The following is a 20,300-nucleotide window of genomic DNA, read 5'->3' on the forward strand; positions in this document are numbered from 1 at the left end:
ATATGAATAAAACCCTACCATTGACAGCACTTGTAAAATTGCTCATTATGATGGCTAAAGTAAGATCTAAAAATAATAAAAATAGTTCCAGCTATGCAAACTTCTGGAATCAATGAAATAACTAAAGAAAAAGGTGTTACTTCCATTTTTTAATCTGTCCTAAGCAGAACTATAGGAGAGTATGATAAAGTGGTTTCATTTCAGTAAATCATTGGTCATCGGTTAAACATTTTAGCCAACTGCTTTTCAAGGGAAAAAAACTGATCACCTATCGTATTTTCCGGTGTATAAGACAACTTTTGAAACAAAAAAAGTCAACCGAAAATCGAGGGTCGTCTTATACGCCGAGTATATCCCGAAAAATGTTTCAATATGCCGCTAAACGAAAATTGTCTGAATGTTGCCACAAAAGGAATTTTCCAACTCGATCTTGAACCAATCACTGCCAGGCTGTTCGGACCGCCTCTCTAACTCAGCCAATCCAAGCAGGCTTTTGATGCATGCAAATTAGACAATGTTCTGGACCCGAATCTACACTGTAAAAAGCCTGCTCAGATTGGTCAGAGTCAGAGAGAAAGTCTATTACAGTAGAACCTTTGAACCTTTGCTTGTTGTGTTTGGCTCACTGTGGTACATACAGTTGCAGCACAGGAACGTTCTGTCTGATACAGCGAATATAGGCCTAAACCTATGTTTGAACTGCAAAATTAGGGGGTCGTCTTATACGCCGGCAAATACGATATATCAGAAAACACAGAAAAATAGTTACCACTCCCAATATCTTATGCATAGTTAGGTTACACTTTGTGGTGCTAAACCTTAATTTTGGCTCAATGTTCAGTAATCACTTTTCGTGGGCTGGGGGACCATAAGGTGTACTGAGGTTTCAATCCTGGTCATCCTCTTACAAAGCAAGTGCCCTATTCCCTGTATTACGGCTCCACCTCAATTTTTTTTTAAATGAGCACATTAAGTTCATTCAGTAGCTGTTCCAGTTGTTATTAGAACAAATACATGACCAAAAAAAAGGTAAATTTAAATTTAAGGGCAACCAAATCTTCAGAGCTGGGAATGAAGATGTGTCCTGCTGCCACCCTGTGGCAAAATTGAGTCGTTAAGAAGATGGCTACAATTCAGAAGGTGAGTTCTTAGAGAAATGCTACCTTGAAAAATGTGACTTAAGTCTGTTTTTTTTTTTCCACTTAAAAAGAGACTTTTCAAAATATTAGATTCTTTGGATAAAATATAGGTGCTATTTTGGGGCAAAGAGACACAGTAAAATTAACTGTAAAATATGTTTATGTTGCTGAGACACGCAATGATAATTTACAAACATAATGATATAAAATAGTAGTATGGAATCCTTTAGCTGGGCAAATGCTATTATATCATAGTTCATGAGTTAGGGCAAAGCTTATTTTTCCCCTCATGACTATTTTTGAGGGGAGATGAGGGAAGAGTCACAAGTAGAGCTCCAGGGGTCCTGGTAGTCTGGGCACAGAGCCAGCCAGGAGCATCCTCAGTGCGCACCGCAAGATTTGGCCAGGTATGTAAGTACCTTCAGGTTTCCGAAAACAGACCAGAAAGTCCCTCCACTCTCACACGCCACCCACACCCTCCTGGAATCTTTGTAAATCTAGTCTCATCCCTAGAGGGCACTTTTCCTTTATGGGATTCTAATGACAGCGCTCGCTGTATTTAGATACCTGTTTAAAAACAAACAAACAAACAATAAAAAAAACAAGCTACAAATTTTGACCACCATCGAGCCTGTGGGGTTTTTCCCGGCCATAGACCTTGGCACTTCATCTCTCAACCAACAGGGCCTGCAGCAGCTCCTCCCAAATTCCTTCCCCAGCTACCACCAAGTCCCCACGTTGCTAAGGAAACGCGACGACTTTCGGGCTCATGGCGCCTTCGGAATGCGTCACTTCCGCCCTGACTTGTCTCAAGGTTGCCTCGGCCGGTTGAAGCCACTTCCTAATTCTGCCCTTCTTCCGCTTTCTGGTTCCTCCCCCGGAAGCTTTTCCTTGGGGTCAGGGGTAAAGTGGGAGGGGCCTCCGCGGACAGAGGTGAGTAGCCAAGTAGCTGGAGGAGCTGTCGGTGTCGCGGGAATGAGCCGGAGAAAAACCGCTTAGATCTGGGCCGAGGGCGCTCGGCGAGGCTCGGGAGGGATTCTGGATCGTCTCCACCCTCCCGGGCTCCGAGGCCGCCCTCTCCCGGCCTGGGCCTGCAGTGGGCCTTTCCGGAGAGAGGCTCGGCACCTCGCGGCCCTGGTTGGCCCGGGCCGCATCCTAAAGTAGCAGCATTGAGCCTTTAATTCAACTCCGTGGAGCTTTAGGAGAACCCCGGGAGGCCAGCGGGGGGAAGCTCTCTGCAGCCCGGCACCCTAAAAGGTAGAATGGGTGAGTGGGTGGATGGGGGTCACTGGCCACATCCAGGGTTGGGGAAGAGGCCTTAGGAAAAGCGTTGGTACGAGAATGGGAGAAACTGCTGCTCGAAAAAAAGGAGCTCGAAAATGGCTTTTCTGAGTTCAAGTTTGGCGTCAGGCTGATCTGCAACTTCCTTTATACATACATACATGTATTCCTTTCTTCTATTTTTTAATATCTTGATTTAAGCACCATGATTACAAACATGTTCGTAGTTGGATTTCAGTTATTAAAAAGAACACCCCCTTCACCAGTGCAACCAGCAATGCCAGCCAATCTCCCTCCTTCCCCACCCCCTTGCTCTACTCTAGACAGGATACTACTTCTCTCACACATTACCATTGTCATGATAGTTGTCAGTGTAGTTATTTCTCTAACTGAACTCACCACTCTTTGTGGTAAGCTTTATATCCTGGGCCGGTTCTTCCAGCCCTCATCTCTATTGTCTCTGGGTATTATTACAATAATGACTTATATATTTTTTTCTTAAATCCCATAGATGAGTGAGACTTCTGTGTGTCTCTTCTTCCGATTCTCTCTCTATACATTCCTTTTCTGTGAGTGCTAGGGACTTATAGGCTGTTATTTCTGAATTAAGATACAGGCTCAGCGACGGTGAGTGATGTCTCCTAAGAAGAATTTATAGAGCTTCCAAATGTTTCTATGCAGAATAGCAGTACTGTCTGATATTGTCTGAACACAAGCGCATGTTCTGCTTTGGGCATTTTTAGAAGCTCATCGTTTAAAAAAAAAGTTGATCTTTCAATTCTTTGCTCCTTATCTTATTCATTTACCTGCATTATGACTTAGTTGTGTAAATTCAGCCCAAGACTAACCCTGGTCTTTTCCCCCTCCCCTATTTGCCTTTTCTTTTCAGGAGGAATTTGGGGAATCATACTTCTCTAGATTCCAAAGTTGACTGGGAAAAAAAATGGCAGTTTTTATATTTTAGGTGGTCTCTCCTTATGATTGCTTCTTTTTCCATCGCAAAATCCAATTTCATGCTATTTTCCCCCCTCCAGGAAAGCATCATCTTGTGCAAAGATGTCAGGAATAAAAAGAGCAGCTGGAGAGTCCGGCACATCCATGCCTCCGGAGAAGAAGGCAGCTGTTGAAGATTCAGGGACCACAGTAGAAACCATTAAACTAGGAGGTGTCTCTTCAACGGTATGTGGAAGGAAACTATAGTGATAGTGTACTTTTCTTCTGTTGGCTGCAAGCTGAAAGCATTTATGGAAGCCTTTGATAGCCAGGGATGTCTGTATGAAAAGAAGAGGGAAATTGAAAAGTCCACAGTGGCAAAAGTGATCTTGCAAAACTCAGCTCTGAAGAAGAGATATATTGGTGTGCTCTTTCTTTTCTTATCTATTTTTTTCTGTGGTTGGTTTGTTTCTGGACTACATCAGGTAGTGTTTAGAGGTTACTCCTGGCAGTGCTTAGTGAACCATATGGGATACTAGGGACTGTATCCTGGTTGATTTCATGCAGGGCAAGCACTTTACATGCAGTATTTTGGTTCTGGACCATGTGCCCTTCATTTCCATAGGTGGACTCATTCTTTGGCCCAACTATGGCAGTCTTTATAGCAGAAGGGAGCTGTCCTTTTTTTTTTTTTCATTTATTGAAAATCTTTGGCACGGAGAGATTGGAATAGAAGAGTGTTTGAGAATATAGTTAAGAGTGGTAGTCTGAGGACAAATTGCCTGGTATTAACCTCGCCTGCAGGATCTTGTCTTATTTCCTTATTTGTGAAGTCCCATTAGAATATTTGCCTCATAGGATCAAGAGGATTAATAAAAGAGGCTTTGTTAAGAAGTTTAAATGTTATCATGAGCATGGAATGTACCAGTAGATGTGGCCCATTAATAGTCATTATTGACTTAATATTATGAGCATAATATTGACTAAAACATTGTCCTTGTTTTTGGGGACACATTTCAGATTATTATATAGTAGAAGTACAGTGAAAATATTACTGGGTCCGTTAGAATAATATTGGAACATTAAAGCTGTAATATGGTATATTTGATCTCTAGTAGGATTCCGTATTTTGGAGCTCAGCTATTGTGATATGGTGTTAAAATGCTATGGTATTATGGTGTGTGCTATGGTATAAAAAATGATACGGTGTTAAACTTTAATAAACTACTTGTCTAGCTTAGTAAAATCTTATCTCATTTGTTTTAAGGCTGAGGAACAGTATAAGATGTTTATAAAGTGTCATTTCTGAGGCCCTCTAGGATTGAGGCATGCTGTACTATTGCTAGGAAGTGATATTTTTTGGTGTTAATATGATCTTCTCTCATCCTAAGGACATTTATTTATTCAATAAATAACAATATTTGTTGTTTATCTGTTATATTTGTTAGGCACTGCATTTTTTTTTTTTTAGAGTAGAACCAGCAAGGGTATAAGGGACTCTTATAGGGGCAGGTAGTATGATTGATATAGGTATAGCTACATTCTTTGAGGCCTAACTGCTTAATCTGGGTCACACTTCCTAAAGGTTTAATAACAATGTGGATGTCAGTTAAAATTTAGAAACTATAAAAGATTTCTAAACATACAACCACCTAAATTTAATTCAAAATCAGTCTGTGGTGTGTCTGGGTTCTCAGGTGAGAAAGGGTTGTGAATAGAAAAAGTTTAAGAAAACCTGCTCTAAGGAAGCAGAGAGCATACCTCTCTGTTTGGACTATATCCAGAAGGCAGTGAGGAGGAAAGTAATATACTCTGGCTTATATTGGAGTATAGGTTGTAGAGAGAACAGATAATAAATAGTTCTCTTGCAGAATTATTTTCATAGACCATCTCTTCCTCTTTACCTGATTTATAAGGGTTGAATATTCAGGCGTGTTTATCTACTACTGATTCTGTTATTTGTTATTTATAACAGCGATTTGATGATTACCATGGGAACCAATAACTCTAACAGCACATTGAGGTTGTTGTTGTGAGCCAGATGAGATTATGGGATCTAAAACAAAGAGACTCCAAAGTATTCCTGGAATACGAACTCTGTCCTTGTCAATGGAGCTGTCCGCCTCCAGTGTACTGAAATATGACAGACATGACAAGGTGCAAAGAAATATCTGCTGTAGGAGACTGTTTAATTTTGGCACAGGATCTTAGTGACTTGAACCACTGTGGAAGTAGTGTTTACAGTTTTGCTAATGAGTTAGACTGAAAAATTTGAGAAATGTTTGAGAAAACTTTTGAGATGACAGGATTTTGGAAGCATGGAATATACAATTACTAAGTTAAAGAAGCATGAGGAGAGCAGACTTAGGAGCCAGGAAGATGAATCTTGAGTTTGGCTTTGGACATGTAAATTTGAAGTGCTTATTAGCTCTCTCTTTGGAGAGGGAGTTGGACATAATAACTTGGAGTTTGAGAGGATCTGGGCTAAAGTGACATATTTGGGACTCTATATCTTTATTTTTGGGGGGTCTTATATAGCAATTCCTGACTCCATGCTCAAAAGTAGCCCCTGGCTTTGTGCAGGAGACTGTATATTGAGCCCAGCCTGAGCCAGGATCTGCCACAAGCAAGACAAACGTCTAACCTCCCGTACTATTTCTTAGACCCTCAAGGTTCATCATTTTTAGATGATCTTTAAAAAGATCTCTTTTAGGAAGGATCATAGAAAAAGAAGAGATCTAAGAACAGAGCCCAGGAAAACTGCAGTATTTTCATGTCAAGGATTTTTATATATGTGTGTATATTTGGCTTTAGGGCCACACCCGGTGACTCTCAGGGGTTACTCCTGGCTATGCACTCAGAAATCACTCCTGGCTTGGGAGACATATAGGACGCGGGGGGAGGGGAGGCTCGCACCACGGTCCCTCCTATGTCAGCTGCGTGCAAGGCAAACACCCTACTGCTGTGCCACACCTTGGCCCTTCAAGGAGATATTTTTAAACTTTTTAATTCATTTTATTTTTGGCATGTACCCAGCCGTACTCAGGACATGTTTCTGACTGTGCTCAGGTATCACTCTTGGTAGTGCTCAAGAGACCATCTGTGATGCCAAGGATTGGACCAGGGTTGGCCAATTGCAAAGCAGTGATGTGAGATAAAATTTCGAAAGAGTGATCAATAAAGGAGGAGCAAAACAAGAGGTTGTGATCTCAGAAGCTAAATGAAGACTTATTTTAAGGAATTGGTCAGATGCTACATATCTCTTGAAAAAATAAAGAGGAGTGATTTAGTAATAGTTCATTGGAAACTTGAGAAGTCACAGTGGAATTTAGAATAGAAGGGAGAAAGTAAGGAAGAGAAAGGGAGAGAGAGGCAATGCTTTGGAGGAGTATTGATATCAAATCAAATCAAAAGTAACATCATGTAGAAGGAAATGGGTTGAGGAAGGGTGTTGCATGTGTGTTGTTTTTATTTTTTAGTAGGAGATGCTATTTTAAGCAGATGCAGAATATCAGTTTAATTGAAATGGATAGAAAAATAGACAGAAAATAAACTTGATGTAGCAGAAAGAGGAGACAGTTAACAGTATGATATTATATGGTAGGCAAGAGGAACTATAATATAATGTACAAATAGAATGGTCTTGACTAGGAACAGAAACAATTTACTCGGTGTAACGAGAAGAAAGATAGGGAGTATTGATTCAGATGTAGGGAGAATAGTAGTTGTAATTGTGGGGGAGAGATGTGGACATTCTCTTTTGATTGCTGCTGCTATTTTTTTTTTTAATAGTGAAATCAGAAGCAAGACTGATGTCAGAGTGAGACTGGGGGAGGAAATTTTGGAGGTTTGAAGAGACAGGAGAAGGTGTGAAGTTAGTAGGGTTCCTGGGCAATCCTGAGGACTTATTGAATTTGTTGTCTTGAGTTTAAAATAAAGTCAGTCAGGCTGGTACTTTATTATTTTTTAGTCTTACTTAGCTGTCATATGAACATAGGTTTGAAGCAGGTAAGAGTTTTTGTCACCAGAACTGGAGTTTTTTGTCATGCATATACAAAGAAGGAGCAAAGAAAGGAGATTATAAAAGGTGTGATTGTAATAACTAATGAAGGCACTTGAGATCAGTAAAGGAGAAAGTGAGAGGAGTAAAAGACAAGAAAAGGTGGTAGACCATTAGGTTGTAGATCCTAGAGGAATTGAAGAAATTTTTGCACCAGGAAACTAGATACTGAGTTGGAAAAATAGGTGTTAATTGGAGAGTTCATTGTGTTTGAAATTGAACTTACAGAGAGCCTTGTGGACATAACACAGATGAACAAAAAGCATGGTGATTAAGGGAAGTAGAAAATGAGATCATTGTGGAGGAGGTCAAATAACTCATGATGTGAGACACAGGAAAGAGCATATCTGAAATGATAAAGAACTGTATATGACAGAAGTAGTATTGGAGAATATTAAAAAGGTAGGTGCTAAATCTTTAGGAAGGGTGAGAGAGTGGTGTGGGCATATAGAGATAAGTACAATAAGTCAGAGTGGCAGGTGTTATATAGATCACCAACATGAGTTACAAAGCTAGGATGTTTTAGAGAGCAAAGTGAATAATGGCTTAAAGTAGCGGTGGGTTTAAGGACACCATGTAATTCCTGGCCAAGGGCTTCTAAGGGAATAGGAGAGAAATAGTCATGACTGGAGAAGCCTGCAGGGAAATTTCTCATCCAAAGAAAGCAGGGGAAGATGACTTCCAACTCACCTACTTGTCCTAGAGATGTTCAGGATAGTGATTTTGGCTGGAATTGTTGATGGAATTCTGTTTTTGCATAAACAGTAGAGATTGGAATATCAAGTAAAATTAGATTTTAATGGTTACTTTGTAGTTTGTGTGAAGAGAAGATGATGGGGAGTTTGAGCCCCCTGTTTGATTCCAGGCTCTGTAGGTGGTAAAATGAAAGAAGAGAAGAGAATTTTGTTTCTGTAAGAGGGGAGAGGGGCTCTCAAGGAAACCTTGAGGCCTCTCCCACTGATTCTTGGCCATTGGGACTATGGATGCAATGTTGGTTCTGTGGCAGTGTTTAGTGAACTATGTGGTAAGCATAGACCTGTGGTTGGCCACATACAAAGCATTACCTCTTAACCCTTGTCCTATTTCTCCTGCCCCTGCCCACTTTTTTGAAAATGCTTAAATAGCCACGCTCTTGCATTATTAGGGGTGCTAAGGATGAAACTTGGGCCTTGGGAGTGCTAGAATTGGGTTTTCTTGCTTCAATTCTCTCTCTTCCTGTTTTCTTTTTAAAAGTGGACGCATATCTTAGATATTAGCCCTTTATTTGATGGATATTGGGTGAATAGTTTCTCCCATTCTGTGGGTGGCTTTTGTATCCTAGGTTCTATTTCCTTTGATGTGCAGAAGCTTCTCAGCTTAATATAGTTCCATCTGTTTATCTCTGCTTCCACTTGTAGGAGAGTGCTGTTTCCTTCTTGAAGATGCCTTTAGTCTCAATGTCATGGAGTGTTTTACCTAAGTGTTATTCAGTATACCTTATGGTTCAGATCTGATATCCAGGTCTTTAGTCCATTTTTCGGACTAGTTTTGGGACATTCCTATGATTAGATCAGTGAGATGGGTGTGAAGATCTTCTGATTTTTCCTGTCACCATCATAGGTCTTTGATCTCTGCTGCTCCTATTTCCTTGCTTCTTACTTATTAATGATCTTCTATGTATAGATTTATTTATAGGAAATCATTTACCTACTCTCTTTGTGGATACTAATAAGATTGGTTTTATGGTTGTGCAGGAGGAATTAGACATTAAAACACTGCAAACCAAAAATCGCAAGCTGGCAGAAATGCTGGATCAACGGCAGACCATTGAAGACGAACTCCGTGAGCACATTGAAAAACTGGAGCGAAGGCAGGCCACTGATGATGCCTCACTACTGATTGTCAACCGGTATTGGAGTCAGGTAGTGCACCTGTTGGTTTGTTTGGATTTTATTTGGATGCTTTTGTTTTTAGTATTCTCTTCATTTTCAAGTTGTTTCATTTTTACATTTTCATAATTTTTTTATTTTCTAGTTTGATGAAAATATCCGTATCATCCTTAAACGCTATGATCTGGAGCAGGGCTTGGGAGACCTCCTCACTGAAAGAAAAGCCCTCGTTGTACCCGAGCCAGAACCAGATTCTGATAGCAATCAAGAACGGAAAGATGACCGAGAGAGAGGTGAGTATTTGGGAATTCTCCACTGCAGGTTTTCTGGGTTTTTGAAGTAGAGCTTGCTTCAAAGCTCTCCATTTGAGGGGGTTGGAAGTGAATATTGATATTTCCAGTTTTATAATTTGGGGCCTTCTTATTTCCCCCTGTATCTTCAGGGGAAGGGCAGGAACCAGCTTTCTCTTTTCTTGCTACTTTGGCCAGCAGTTCCAGTGAAGAGATGGAATCTCAGCTTCAAGAGCGTGTGGAGTCCTCCCGCCGAGCTGTCTCCCAGATTGTGACTGTCTATGATAAATTGCAAGAGAAAGTGGAGCTCTTATCACGGAAGCTGAACAGTGGAGGTGAGGCAAGAAAGTGGAGTTAGGAAGCAGAGAAGAGTTGTAAGAATGTATGTTTGCTGAAGTATAGTCAGCAGGTTTACATATTTATTGGTTTTTTGGGGGGGAGGGGAGGCATACCCGGTGACGCTCAGGGGTTACTCCTGGCTATGTGCTCAGAAATTGTTCCTGGCTTGGGAGACTGCCGTCTGTCCTAGGATCGAAATGCGGTCCGTCCTAGGCTAGCACAGGCAAGGCAGACTCCTTACTGCTTGCGCCACTGCTCTGGCCCCTACATATTTGTGTTGAATTACATTTCATAAATTCCTAGGCTCCAGTGGTACCAGTGATGTTATCTCTGTGACATTTAGTATTCTCAAATGTTTGACACGTACTTTAAGAAACCGAGGAAAGATGCTATTAGCTTCCATTAGATACTCTGCTAACCATTTTTTTATATGGTAGAATTAATTTTACTATTTGAATAAAGTTCCTCTGATTCTAGGATACTGTATAGGCCATTGATTTATTAGGTAGAGGTTATGCTTTCTTTTTTTTTTTTTTAATTTTTGGGCCACACCCGGTAATGCTCAGGGGTTACTCCTGGCTATGTGCTCAGAAGTAGCTCCTGGCTTGGGGGACCATATGGGACACCAGGGGATCGAACCGTGGTCCGTCCAAGGCTAGCGCAGGCAAGGCAGGCACCTTACCTTTAGCGCCACCGCCCGGCCCGAGGTTATGCTTTCTTACAAATATTGACAATTAAAAATTTTTTCTTTGATCAGATGCTATATTTTGACATAGGTTTTTTTTAAATACTTAAGTATTTGTACTTTATAAATATTTGTTTTTAATGTATTTAGATTTTTTTATCATCTATAATAGATGTTTTAGAGTTATATAATATCATCTATAATAATGTTTTAGAGTTACTGGTGTTTATTGTTTAAAGATCGTATAAAAATAATACATTTGCATGAGCACTTAACCAAATGTCACTAGTAAAGTTATTGTAGTAATAATTTGCATTTGTATGATAAATATATATTTTAAATGCCTTGATTTTAGGGCCAGAGAGATAGAACAACAGGCAGTGCAGTCATGCCTGCAGCTGATCTAGATTTGATCTTTGACATCCAATATTGTCCCCCAGGTACTGTCAGCAGAGTTATTATCCCTGAGTTCAGAGTCTGGAGTAAGCCCTAGGCATAACAAGATATGGACCCCCCAGGGCTGGAGAGATAGAATGGAGGTAGGGCATTTGCCTTGCATTCAGGATGGTGGTTAGAGTCCCGGCATCCCATATAGTCTCCTGAGCCTGCCAGGAGCCATTTCTGAGCATAGAGCCAGGAGTAAACCCTGAGCGCTGCCAATTGTGACCCAAAAACAAAAAGAAACCAAAAAGATATGGACCACCACCCCCCCGAAATCCCAAAAATAAAAAATAAATTTCTTGATTTTAAGTCTTCAATAATGTAGTCTAGTTGTAATAGATTTGGGGGTGGGGTGAATTTGGGAGCCATAGCCAGTGGTACTTGCTATTCCTTGGTCTGTGCTTAAGGATACTCCAGGGAACCTTATGTGGTCCTGGGGATTGAATCCAGATATGCCATGTGCAAGGTAAGCTTCTTAACCGTGTACTTTCTATCTGATCCCTAGTCCTAATATCTTAATTTTTCTGTTTGTCTTTTAAGATGTTTAGCTTTTTTTTTTTTTGCATGTATATTTCTTTATTTTTATTTCTAGACTTTTGTTTTTTTAAAGAAATGATTTCAATGTCACTGAATTATTTGGTAGCAACTAAGGATTTTCTTATACCAATTTTTTTTTTCAAATAGATGTGAGTTAAACTATCAACATAGTGAAAATAATTTACTTGCTTTTCCATTAGTATGCTTGTGCATTTAAAAAAATTTATTATTTGGAGTACAAAGAATTTTAAATTATGCAGATAAAAAATTAGATAAAACTATCAAAATCCTTACCTCTTTCTTTCTAAAGATAACCACTGTAAATAATGTGATTTGTGTTCTCCCAGACTAATGTCTTCGCTTATTACTCCTTATTTACTCAGTGTCAGGCACTGTATATGTAGTATAGCTAGTGGGGACTTAGTTAATGGTTGTAACTCTTAATACTATTACCTAGTGTAAACTGAACTGTGTCTTAACTGCTTTTTCATTTGTACGTGAATTATTAGAAGGTGATATATGCCATGGTGGGCAAGCCATATTCATTAAGGTAAATACCATATACAGTAAATATCACATGATAAATAATAAACATTTTATATATTCTTTTTTACAGAGGCTAAAACTATTTGTTAAACTGATTTTATAAATAAATATCAAGTAAAATAATTGTTACATTTTACAAAGAACTAAAATAAACTATTATTTTAAAATTGGGCCTGGGGAACAGAATTAACTTAGGGGTCTACTTGCACATGGCCTGGAGTTTTATCCCTAGTACCACATGATCCCTCTAGTATAGCCCCAGAGGTCCTTAAACACTGCTAGTAGGCACTGATGGCGCCCAGCTGGACCCAACCAGTTTCTTGTTGCCAGGCACTAGCATTGTTTGCTGTTGGATTTAGCACCACATGGTGCTGCCCTTAGTGCTCTCCTGAGTATCAAACCTGAGATTCTTGTTTGCAAAGTCTGCTCGTTTATCTTTGTGATCCAGGCCTTACTGCTGAACCATGCGACTTAGTTGTCATTCTTAGGATGTAAGTTTAAAAAAAAATATTACCAGCTATTAATATCTATGCCATTATGTAACATCAAAACAATTGGTAAGCTGAAATTTTTAGGACATTGTGATTTGTGTCACTAGTGATAATTTTTTGTTACTGTTTGTTTTTGGTTTTTTGTTTTGTTTTGTTTTATTTTGGCCACATCCAGTGGTGCACAGTGGTTCTCCTGGCTTTCTGCTCATAAATTAATCTTGGCAGGCTCTGGGGATCAAATGGGATGCTGGGGAATGAACCAGGGTTGGCTGCATGCAAAGCAAACACATCCTACCTGCTGTGCTGTTGCTCCAGTTCCTTAAAATTATTTTATAGTTCGTCTTCAGTGTAATTTGGCCCTTGGTTTTAAATATTTCCATTTATTGGTTTATTAATTTGCCCTTTTTAATATTTCACCTGGTTCTCAGTGCATGAAATATAAAGAGAATGAAAATTTAGTCCCTGGTTCTTAGTTTGGGTTCATAATTAGAATAACTTCGGGATTTTTCTGGGCTTACCCTTTTTGGTCCTGCTAATGGAAATTCTTATTTAATAGATATCGGATGGTTCTAATTTTTAAATTCCAGAAGTGATTCTGGTGGGCAGTCCTGGTTGAAAATCCCCAAATGAGCAGTCTGTTCTGTCTTCTGTTTCTTGAGAATGATTCCCAAGAAGCAGGATGAGAAAAACTTTATCTACCTGCTTTATAAGTAGTATAGTTTGCCTTTTGAACTTCAGGAATGCTTATACATAGCATGTTAGTTCAGATAAATAATTCTGCTACTCTTTTTCTTATTCTTTTTTTTTTTTTTTTTTTTTTGGATTTTTGGGCCACACCTGTTTGATGCTCAGGGGTTACTCCTGGCTAAGCGCTCAGAAATTGCCCCTGGCTTGGAGGGACCATATGGGACGCGGGGGGGATCGAACCACGGAACTTCCTTGGCTAGCGCTTACCTCTAGCACTACCTTGCCGGCCCCTGCTACTCTTTTTAATTTGTGGTTTTATAGAGACTCATTTGAGAACAGGTTGTTGTATTTCTTTCATCTAATCTCTCCAAGGGTCCTCAAACTTTTTAAACAGGGGGCCAGTTCACTGTTCCTCAGACCATTGGAGGGTCTGACTATAGTAAAAACAAAACTTATGAACGAATTCTTATGCACACTGCATATATCTTATTTTGCAATGAAGAAACAAAAAGACACAAATATAATATGTGGCCCGCGGGCCATAGTTTGAGGACCACTGCAGACTCTCACTCTGTCAAAAGGAGATAATAAAATCAGTTGAAAATTTGACACTAAGGGGGCAGAGAAATAGCACAATAATAGGGTGTTTGTCTTGCCAAAGGACCGACCCAGGAGGGACCCAGTTTGATTCCTGGCATCCCATATCGTCCCCAGGCCTGCCAAGGCAATTCTGAGTGCAGAGCCAGCAGTAACCCCTGAGCACTGCTGGGTGTGGTCCAATAACCAACCAATCAATAAATAAAATTATTTTAAAAAAAATAAAATTTGACACTAAATGCTGAAGTACAGTTTTTGTTTCATAGATAATCTGATAGTGGACGAAGCGGTGCAGGAGCTGAATTCCTTCCTTGGGCAAGAGAATATGAGACTACAGGAACTGACAGACCTTCTTCAGGAAAAGCATCACACCATGTCTCAGGAGGTACTTGATTAGATGGTTTCTAGTGACCTGAGGAAGACATGACTCATAGTTCTCGGTACTTCAAAGGTCATTTTGCTCAGAAAGCCGAATTTTCTGTTCATATGAGTGCAAGAAGGACCAAAGCAAACAGCTTTTGGAATCCTTTAAAAGGTTAAGGGAGGAAAAATAATCATTTCTCCTTGACCATGCCTCTCTTTAAAAATAAATGGTTTGTATTTGTGTGTATGACATAGGGTGATTTTGGTCCATGACAGGTAGAGCTCAGCAGCTGTACCTGACTGCTCAGGGTTCACTGCTGGTGACGCTCAGGGGACCATATGCACTGCTGTCATTTGTTGTGGGGCCAGTTGCCTGTAAGGGAAGATCCATAACCCTATCTCTATCCCCTTAAGTAGACATTTTAAGATCTTCATCTTTAGGAGAAAATACACACTATAAAGGATTGTTTTGTGTGGTTTTGGGGCCAGCCAGCCATATCTGACAGTGTTAAGGGATCACTTCTGATGGTTCCCAAGAGACCAGATGGGTCACTGATGATCAGATCTGGGTCAGCTGTTAAGACAAGTGCCTTGTCCACTGTACAATCTCTGTTCCCTATGTAAAGCTTTTTAATAAAGCAACAGGCCAAACTCCCAAGTAATGAATTCTATCTAATATTAAAGATCATGTACAATGATACTGAGGAATGGGTTGGTAAAGATTCAGTTGTGGATGGTGCATGAGGAATGACTGCATTGGCGATCATGTAGGAACTTAAGTATAGGGTTTCAGTTCAAACTTCAGTACAAATAATGAATGACAAAACCATATCAAGATTTGGGTAAATGTGTGTGTGTATGTGTGTATGTGTGTTTATATGATGTGATTAATATATAGTGTTAAAGCATTATAAGACTTGTTACACTCAAGGCTATCGTTTTAGTTGATTGAAAGTATACTGTGCTGAAATTAGATCTAATTTTGGCCACCTTATTTTCACATTCATAAAATTACAGTTTAAGTTAGGCAATTTGTAAAATTCTCAGTTGAATAACTCATGTTACTGCTGGAGAAACAAATTCAGTGATTTTGGTGACGAGTTTGAAAGCAATAGAACCAGAAATTGTTTTAATGTTCTAGTGTACGTCTGTTTAATTTTAAATCTCATTTTCTTTATTCTGCTTCTGTTTCCTATACAATGAATCCTTACAACAACATTTGTTATGGATTGGTTACATGGCAATCCTCTGGAGATTTTACTAATACATGTGGCTTTATATTAGTCTTCAAAGATATTAGAGTACTGTATACATATCAAATAAATTGAGAGCATAGTGATAATAGTAGAATAATTTTATCATGCTCTAAAGACATAAATTAGATGCTATCAAGATGAAAAATCTTACCTTTCTGACTCTTCTCCAACTGAAACTCTTCATTTAGCTGAACTGTGCTGATAGTTGAAGATGGCTCTCATGACTGGCCGATAACTATTCTAGAAGCTCATCTTAGTTGTCTACTAGACTGTTTCTTGGGGCACTTTTATATAGCTGAGTTTCTTGTGTGATTCTTCCCTATTTCATAGCGTACCAGGCAGAAACAACTTCATCTTTCAGACATAGCCTGAAAGTCATGGAATGTCATTTCCACTGAATCATTAAAGTTATTCCACTTTTTTTTTTTTCAGTTATTCCACTTTCAAGAGGAGGGACAAATGTACAAACTCTTGGTGTTTAACAAATTTGGGGTCCAATATACAAACATACATACAATACATACATACATACATGCAATACATACATACATACATACATACATACATACATACAATTGATTTATTTGGCTTATAGGCTATATTTGACTGCAGTCAGGTTAACTCTTAGCTCTGCTCTCAGAAATTACTCCTGATAAGCTCTAGCAGTAGAGCTGGAAATCAAACCTAGGTCAGCCATGTGCAAGGAGAGGACTATATATTTAAGTTAAAACAAAGGGTATGAAGATGAATGTGAACACGTAATATCGTTAGTAATTAATAAGGTTTTAAATAATGGTACTTCATAACTTCTAAATAGAGAACAACAGAATATTTTCATATTTTGTTTTTGGACCATCCCTAGGAGTGCTCAGCAGTTACTTTTGGCTCTGCACTCAAGAATCACTCCTGGTGAGGTCTTAGGAACCATATTTGGTACCTGGATCGAACCGGTGTTGGCCACATACAAGGCAAATACCCTACCCGTTGTATTATCGCTCTGGCTCAGAAGTTTATATTTTTATATATTTTATTTCTTTTATTTGTTTTGGAGCCACATCCGGCGGGACTCTGGGATTGGTCCTGGCTCAGAGCTCAGAAATCGCTCCTGAGAGGCTCAGGGGAGCCAAGGATTGAACCTAAATTGGCCTCTTGCAAGGCAAACCTCCTATCTGCTATGCTATCACTCTGGCCCTTATTTTTATGGATTCTGATTCTAGGTTGCCCTGGGCTCAGTTAATAAAAGAGAATGGATTTTCTATTCATTGTAGGTTATTAGTGAATGTGAGGTAGGAAAATATTGGAGGTACAGATAGTTATCCTGGATAGGAGAGATAGCTCATTGACTGAATGATGTGATACGGGAAGCTCAGGTTTGATCTCTAGCACTGCATGATTCCCTCAGCTCCAGTGAGAGCATCCCTGAGCACCTAGCTGGTCTTTGAGCTGTGTATGAAACAAAACCGGGACAACTTTTTTTTTTGCTTTCTTTTTTTTTGGGGGGGGGTCACATCCGGCAGCACTCTGGGGTTACTCCTGACTCTGTGCTCAGAAATTGCTCCTGGCAGGCACTGGGGTGTGTGGGGGAACCATATGGGATGCCAGGATTTGAACCATCATCTGTCCTTGATTGGCTGCATGCAAGGCAAACGCCCTATTGCTGTGCTATTTCTCTGGCCCAAGGGATAACTTTCTTTTCTATGTGTATTCAATTTTTTTACATGTCTTCTTTTGGAGGGCGTAGGGAATGGATTGGGGCACTCTCGGAGGTTCTCAAAGGCTTCTTCCAAGCTCTGTGCAGGAGTCATTCAGGCATTGTTCAGGGGAATTACAAGTGATGCATGTGTTTAGCACATTGAGCCATCTCTCTAGCCTTCTATGTTTTGGGGGGAGAGGTCTCTTAAACATAAATATTTTGGATCTGGAGAAATGACTAAAAGAACTAGATTATGTGCACTAGAGTATGAGTTTGATCCTTGGCCACTGCCTGGTCCTCTGAACACTGCTGAAGTGACCCTGAGAATTGTGTTCAAAGTAGTCCCTGAGGGCCTGGAGAGATAGCACAACAGCGTTTGCCTTGCAGAACCAAAGGTGGTTGGTTCGAATCCCGGTGTCCCATATGGTCCCCCATGCCTGCCAGGAGCTATTTCTGAGCAGACAGCCAGGAGTAACCTCTGAGCACCACCGGGTGTGGCTCAAAAAACCAAAGTAGCCCCTGAGTACTGGCTGAGTGTAGCTCCCAAAAAATAAAACTGCACATTTTGATGGATTTGTTATCTATCTAGATAAGGTGCTTCTCAGAAGAAGAATTGATCTTTTCTCATAGGAGAGTTTTTATATAGATTTTAAGTTTTTCAGATTGATCTGTTTTAGAACTGTTAAAAGAACCTATACATGTAATTCATTTCTTTTCTAACTTTGGTTATATTTTCCAAATATTTGTCTTTGGGATATAGTTCTCCAAGTTGCAGAGTAAAGTGGAGACAGCTGAGTCCCGAGTGTGTGTCTTGGAGTCCATGATTGATGACCTGCAGTGGGATATCGACAAAATTCGGAAGCGGGAACAGCGACTTAACAGACACTTGGCAGAAGTTCTAGAACGGGCAAGTACTTTTATTCAGGCTTTGTAGGAAGGGACCATTTTCAGGAGTCAGTTCGGAAAAGATGGACTTAGGTAGCAGTACAACATTGCCTCCTTTGAAACTCTTATAGTCTTTCACTAAGGAATCTTTGTCTTCCCCATAGGTAAATTCAAAAGGCTATAAGGTCTATGGTGCAGGGAGCAGTCTCTATGGAGGCACCATCACCATCAATGCCCGAAAGGTAAAATGAGTGACTTACTTTGAATGTGGTCGTGACCTGTTCTGATAGAAGCTTTGCATTGTGTTCATAAGTAGGAGAGCATATTGATAAAGAGAGAAGCGGAGGAATTTGATTTAAAAATGACTTTTCTTTATCTTCATTTTCTTTGTTCTCGCCAGTTTGAGGAAATGAATGCAGAGCTGGAGGAGAACAAAGAGTTGGCTCAGAACCGTCACTGTGAGCTGGAGAAACTTCGACAAGACTTTGAGGAAGTCACTACACAGAATGAAAAGCTGAAGGTAGGAGACATCAGCAAGGAGCGGTAAAATAGAACTCAGCTCATCAGCTGATACACATCATACTTGTGAGCCCTCATTGTATATAAGTGAAACAAAAACAAATTCTGTTGGTGCAAATTTACTATAATTAATTAATTACTTGGACCCATTTTGTTCTGCAAAGCATTTAAAGCAGCCCACAAATACAGAGAAAGTAAATCAAGGTACTCCAATGTAAGCATTTTTTCTTTTGACTCTGCAAAGGTTGAATTACGGAGTGCAGTGGAGGAGGTGGTGAAGGAGACCCCAGAATATCGTTGCATGCAGTCACAGTTCTCTGTCCTGTACAATGAGAGCCTGCAATTGAAAGCACACTTAGATGAGGCTCGGACCTTGCTTCATGGTACTAGGGGGACTCACCAACGCCAGGTTGAACTCATTGAGGTAATAGTCTAGCTTTTCTGCATTATATTTTGTTTTATTTTCTTAGGTATAAGTAATCTCTTATTTATTCAGCTACCACTTATAGTCTGGGTACAAATCTTTGGTCATTGGTAGGTACCCTGCCCTAGAAAATTGTAGAGTCTTAAGCCAGGGATGTGACTCAAATCAGTAGTGAATGAATGGGTTTCCATCTCTGACACTAAAGGGGGAAAAAAGGAACAACAAAGAATCCCACAATCTAGTGGAGAGAAGATTATTCTTTAGAACAAAGTTATAGTTCACATGTGTTGTAGAGGCATACCAAAATATTTAGTGATGGGAAACAGAACATTGTGTTTGATTGGAACCTTCCTGATTCTACTTGCCACAGTGAAATACGAACTTTTAGGTTCAGTACAGGTTTATTGGCAGATAAAAATAGATGGTTCCAGTAGTGAGAGTTGGAGATATAAAAATACTCTATTTAAGTCTAAAGACTTACATGTATGAGGGAAGAGTTAGTAGAAGGTATATCACTATAAGTCTAATATGGTATATAATTTATGTATAAAGTGTCTATAAATTCTAAGAATCTTTTCCTGAATTTACTTCTGTGTCTTTATAACAATGAATATAATGTTCATAGTATTGTTTTTTATTGTTTGTGCCAAATGAACAGAATTTTATATACCTTTGCATATGGTTATATTTTGCTTTAAATTTTTCTTAAGTTCTTTAAGCAGTAACATTTTAGATTTAAGGACCATTTTCTTTTAATTTTATTTTAATCATGACATCTATTCCCTTAATCTGGATTCTTGAGGAATACTACTTAAGTATCTTGCTCCTTGTTTCTGCTTATTGGAACTTTTTAGAACAATCCTTTTTTTTTTTTTTTAATCTCTTTAGTTTCTTTCAAATCATCATTAAGGGGATATGATGATAGACTAATGCAATTTTCGAATTTGGTAGAATTTTTTGATTGGTGTTTTTTTTCTGTGTAGCGAGATGAGGTTAGTCTTCATAAGAAGCTGAGGACTGAAGTCATCCAGCTAGAAGATACATTGGCCCAGGTCCGCAAGGAATATGAAATGCTGAGGATAGAATTTGAACAAACCCTAGCTGCCAATGAACAAGCAGGTATAATTATTCTTGCTGCACTTCACATTTTGCTGAAAATTTAAATACATAGTATGTTCACCAGGCTGTGTAGTACTGTCACTAACAAATAAGTTAGTATTAAGTACTAAGCTGAAACATTATTTTGTTTTTAGGCTCACACCTAGC

General features: G+C 39.4%; 1 protein-coding gene across 1 annotated transcript in view; it reads left to right on the top strand.

Annotated features, from left to right (window-relative positions):
- The first annotated feature begins 3,458 nt into the window (after positions 1-3,458).
- The window catches only part of RNF20 (ring finger protein 20), a 28,880-nt gene continuing 12,038 nt past the window's right edge, over positions 3,459-20,300 (top strand). The window contains exons 1-10 of the mRNA XM_049770036.1: positions 3,459-3,599; positions 9,147-9,314; positions 9,427-9,574; positions 9,724-9,906; positions 14,161-14,279; positions 17,967-18,113; positions 18,256-18,333; positions 18,492-18,611; positions 18,855-19,034; positions 20,018-20,153. Coding sequence (XP_049625993.1) covers positions 3,477-3,599; positions 9,147-9,314; positions 9,427-9,574; positions 9,724-9,906; positions 14,161-14,279; positions 17,967-18,113; positions 18,256-18,333; positions 18,492-18,611; positions 18,855-19,034; positions 20,018-20,153 — 1,402 coding nt within the window. The 5' untranslated portion in view covers positions 3,459-3,476. The remainder of the gene's footprint in view (positions 3,600-9,146; positions 9,315-9,426; positions 9,575-9,723; positions 9,907-14,160; positions 14,280-17,966; positions 18,114-18,255; positions 18,334-18,491; positions 18,612-18,854; positions 19,035-20,017; positions 20,154-20,300) is intronic.

This window comes from Suncus etruscus, chromosome 1 (assembly GCF_024139225.1).
Source record: "Suncus etruscus isolate mSunEtr1 chromosome 1, mSunEtr1.pri.cur, whole genome shotgun sequence".
NCBI lineage: Eukaryota > Metazoa > Chordata > Mammalia > Eulipotyphla > Soricidae > Suncus > Suncus etruscus.